Consider the following 3,861-nt stretch of genomic DNA (forward strand, 5'->3'; position numbering starts at 1 on the left):
TGCTCTATCTCCCACCACAGGCTTTCACCGGAGGGTGCAGAGAGCACCATGCCTTCTCCACCGCCACTGGTCCTCCTGCTGCTGATGCTGCTGGCACCGGGGGTTGCGGCGATGCGAGGCAGGGCTGGGCAGCTTGGGGAAGGCAGCACCCACAACAGCCAGGGCGCACATGGAGGTAGGACCCTGCCAGTGATTTCCCAGGACAGTCCAGAGGGCCAGATGATGAAGGAGAGACTGCGCCGGGGGACAGAGGAGGACTCCAAGTCGGTGCAGCAGTATGTGCCGGGGGTGCGAGTGGAGTTCCCGCGACCCCTCAACTCTGCCAGCCTGCACCCAACCAGGGCCCTGATGCCATCCAGCACGGACCCATCTGAGCAGCAACATGGGGTCCCCACGGATGGGGAGGGGTCAGAACCCCGGGCCAACCTCACTACCGTGTCTGACAAGCGATTGCAAATCCAGAACCCCTTGTACCCGGTGACGGAGAACTCCTACAGCGCCTATGCTGTGATGTTCCTGTCCCTCATCGTCTTTGCAGTGGGCATCATCGGAAACCTCTCTGTGATGTGCATCGTGTGGCACAACTACTACATGAAGAGTGCCTGGAACTCCATCCTGGCCAGCCTGGCTTTCTGGGACTTCCTCATTCTCTTCTTCTGCCTTCCTGTGGTCATCTTCAACGAGATCACCAAGACGAGGCTGCTGGGGGACGTGTCCTGTCGGATCGTGCCCTTCATGGAGGTAAGGGGCTGTGCAGGGCCCCGGAGGGCTCAAGGACTCGGCTCCTCTCTGCCCTCTTGCTTAGGGGACAATCCATGCTGCTCATGGCCTGGCACAGGGTCTGTGTGCCCCAGAGACCCCCATCATGGGGCACAGCAGGGAGCTGAGGGACCGTCCCAATACTGACCTTCCCTTTGCCTCTGCCTTGGGCTATTTCTCAGCCAGGGCTGGGAAGAGCCCATGAAACCCTCCTTTGTCCAGCCAGCACTGGGACTTCTGTCCGTGGTGTCCCTCTGTCTGTCTGTCCCTGTCCCAGCCTGACACCCCCAGCCTGCAGGCTCAGCCCCACAGTGTGCTGGCCCAGCACTGGCCATGGTGGGCTGCTGAGGATGGTCCCAGGGCAGGGGGCTGCAGGTGGGGCAGTTCTGGGCAGCACTGGGGTGGGAAAGCCTGGGAATTGGGTTTGGGAACCTGAGATCTTTGCTTGACCTCAAGCCTCATGCGTGATGAGTTGGCCATGTTTGGGGTGACCTGGGGACCCACTGAGAAGGCCACAGGGACCATGGTGACAGGAGGAGGCAGAATGAGCAAAAATGCCCCAGATGGCATGATTTTGCATAGTCCTGTTCTTGTGTTGAAAACAAACCCTTGCTGTGGGGGCATCTCCCATCCTGGAGGGTTATCTGTGACCAGACTGCTCCCCTCCGTGCCCACGTACGACAGACAGAGCCAGCCTGCCCGTGCGTGTTGTCTGGGGCTCCAAAGCCCGGTTTATCGAAGAAGGGTGCAAACACAAGGTTGGAAGAGATCAGAGTCCCTGGAGACCCTCTCAGGCTCGATCAGCCCAGATGGGGTCCAAAACTTGCCTGTTCCACTGAGCACCTACTCCCATGGCCAGTGCCCCCGACACATCATATGAAAACCAGCCGCCAGCTGAGCCCATGGCTTGTGCTGGTGGGCCCAGGGGCTGCTGCCCTCCCCCTCCCCAAACCTGATCAGGGTGTGTAGGAGCGCTGACACCCATTGGCACCCATGCCTAGGCAAGCCCTGCCCTTCCAGGGCTGTCACCACGCTGAGTTGGGACCTGGCCTTCTGTCATCACCAGACCTGTCTGTGCCCATCACCAAGGACTCGAGCCTGCTCAGAGAAATAACAGCTGGAGGGGACAGAGAGCAGACCTTGGCACTCAGACGGGGAAAGCTCGTGGCCGCAGAGAGCTCAGTCATTACAGGCAAAGAAATGGCCCTGAGACATTTACAGGTCCCATCACCATCCCCTCCCCAGCACCCCCCCGGTCCAGCTTCTGCTGGAGAGTGGGACCTGCCAGGCTCTTGGGTGCAGGACCTGGCTGTGTTCTGCTCCCCAGGTGCTGGATTATCCTCTCCTGCTTCACCCGACTGCAGGGTTAGACACGGGCCTGGATGGGCTGGCATGGCCCCCACTGCCAGGTCTGAGGCCACCGCTGCCGCCAGTGGTCCTGCTCTGTCCTGCTGCTCCAGGCACTGTGAAAGTCAGCTCCCCAGTGCCAGTGCCATTGCACAGGGTCTGCAGAGGCACAGGGTTCCCTGGACATTCATGGATCACCTGTCTGTGCACACCCCTGGCAGGGGACCCCAGCAATGCCATCGGGTCCCTTGGGCACAGGCGTGCGGTGATGGACCCACACCCTGGGCAGCTGCTGGGTGCAGCCCAAAACCTGCAGGTTCCATCCCAGCATGATGCCGTGTATGCTAGAGGAGATGTGCAGCCCCCGCCTCTCTGCACCGTCTCCCCTGCTTGACAAGCAGGAGCTGCTCATTTCTGGAGGTCCCCCACCCCAGTCCTGGCTTCTAAATGAAGCGTTTGCCCCATCCCTGTCCTCCAACTCAGGCTTCTGATGTCACAGCCAGGTGGAAGGAGGACTTGGAGAGGGGCAGGAATATGGACCCGCGTTTGCCCAGGCAGGCTCAGTGCCGCGGGTAAGGATGGTAAGGAAAAGATGATGTCCCCACACCAGACCCCTTCACGAGGAGGGTCTGCCATGGCCCGCCTCTGAGATGCTCGTGAGCTCCCTGGCCATGCCCCTCTGGGAGATCCCTGGGGGTGGCACCTCCAGGTACACCAATTCAGGAGCACCTGGGGCCCCGGGGACAGCTCAGTCCCCAAGGGAGGCAGGAAGGACAATGGGATGTTGGGGATGCTGAAGAACAGTGCTGGGCAGGCATGCTCCTGGTGTGGTCCCCAGCTGCCAATCCTGCCCTGCCCTCCTGCTCCTGGGCCCCAAAGCAGGGGCAGAGAGGGGCTGCAGGACTGCTCCGTTCACCTGGGATGCAGCAGCAGGGACCCTTTGGTCTGGGTGGGAGGGCACAGCCAGGCCAGAGTAAATCCCCAGCCATGAGAGGGGCATCAGTCTGCAGCCCAGCAGTGAATGTCCAGCCTTTCTGTAGGTGACTGTGCAAGCGTTTCAGGCTGCTGGATGAACTCTGTAAGGAGCACGTCAGTCCTCCGCTTTGTAGCTACCGAAATGCTGTGGGTGGGGGCACAAAGCCAGGTTTTTGGAGCAGAGCTGGCTCCATGGGCTCCTGGTGACGGGCGGTGTGCAGGGATGTGCCTGGGGTGACCAGTGGCACCAGGTGCATCTCTGCCAAGGCACTGGGAAGGATGCTCTGCTGTGTCTGAGTCACATGCCAGGACAAGGGGACCAGGAGAGACAGAAGAGCCTCTGGGAGCATGTAGGGTGGGAGGAGAGGCAGCAGCACAGCAGCGCTAGGAGGGGTGCAGCGGCCAGCCAGGGAGCCGGGCAAGTGTGCTGGGTGCTGGCTGTGGGGCAGAGCAAGGGTGCTGGGTGCTCAGGGTGGGTCCTGGGGCAGAGGAGCTGGGACACAAGCAGCGTTGTTGGGTGGTGGGGCTGGGTACAGGACGGTGACGGCAGGCTGTCTGGGGGGATGCTGCTGTGCAGAACTGAACAGTGATGGTGGGTGGTTGGCATCAGGGCTGGGCAGGAGCTGCTGCGGGGCCAACCCAGGACCACTGGAAAAGGAGGGATGGGGGTGTGGGGAGGACAGTTCCAGACCTGTTTCAGGCTGCTACCCTGGCATCATACAGGGCCCTGGGAGGTTTCCTGAGTGTTGGGAAGGTCTTTCTCAGGGTGATGTTTGGTGG

General features: G+C 61.2%; 1 protein-coding gene across 1 annotated transcript in view; it reads left to right on the top strand.

Moving 5' to 3' along the window:
- The first annotated feature begins 111 nt into the window (after positions 1 to 111).
- Positions 112 to 3,861, top strand: part of GPR37L1 (G protein-coupled receptor 37 like 1) — a 5,779-nt gene continuing 2,029 nt past the window's right edge. Inside the window, exon 1 of the mRNA XM_010086982.1 lies at positions 112 to 741. Within this exon, the coding sequence (XP_010085284.1) occupies positions 112 to 741 (630 nt within the window). The remainder of the gene's footprint in view (positions 742 to 3,861) is intronic.

Source organism: Pterocles gutturalis, unplaced genomic scaffold, assembly GCF_000699245.1.
Source record: "Pterocles gutturalis isolate BGI_N339 unplaced genomic scaffold, ASM69924v1 scaffold36061, whole genome shotgun sequence".
In the NCBI taxonomy this organism is placed as follows: Eukaryota; Metazoa; Chordata; class Aves; order Pterocliformes; family Pteroclidae; genus Pterocles; species Pterocles gutturalis.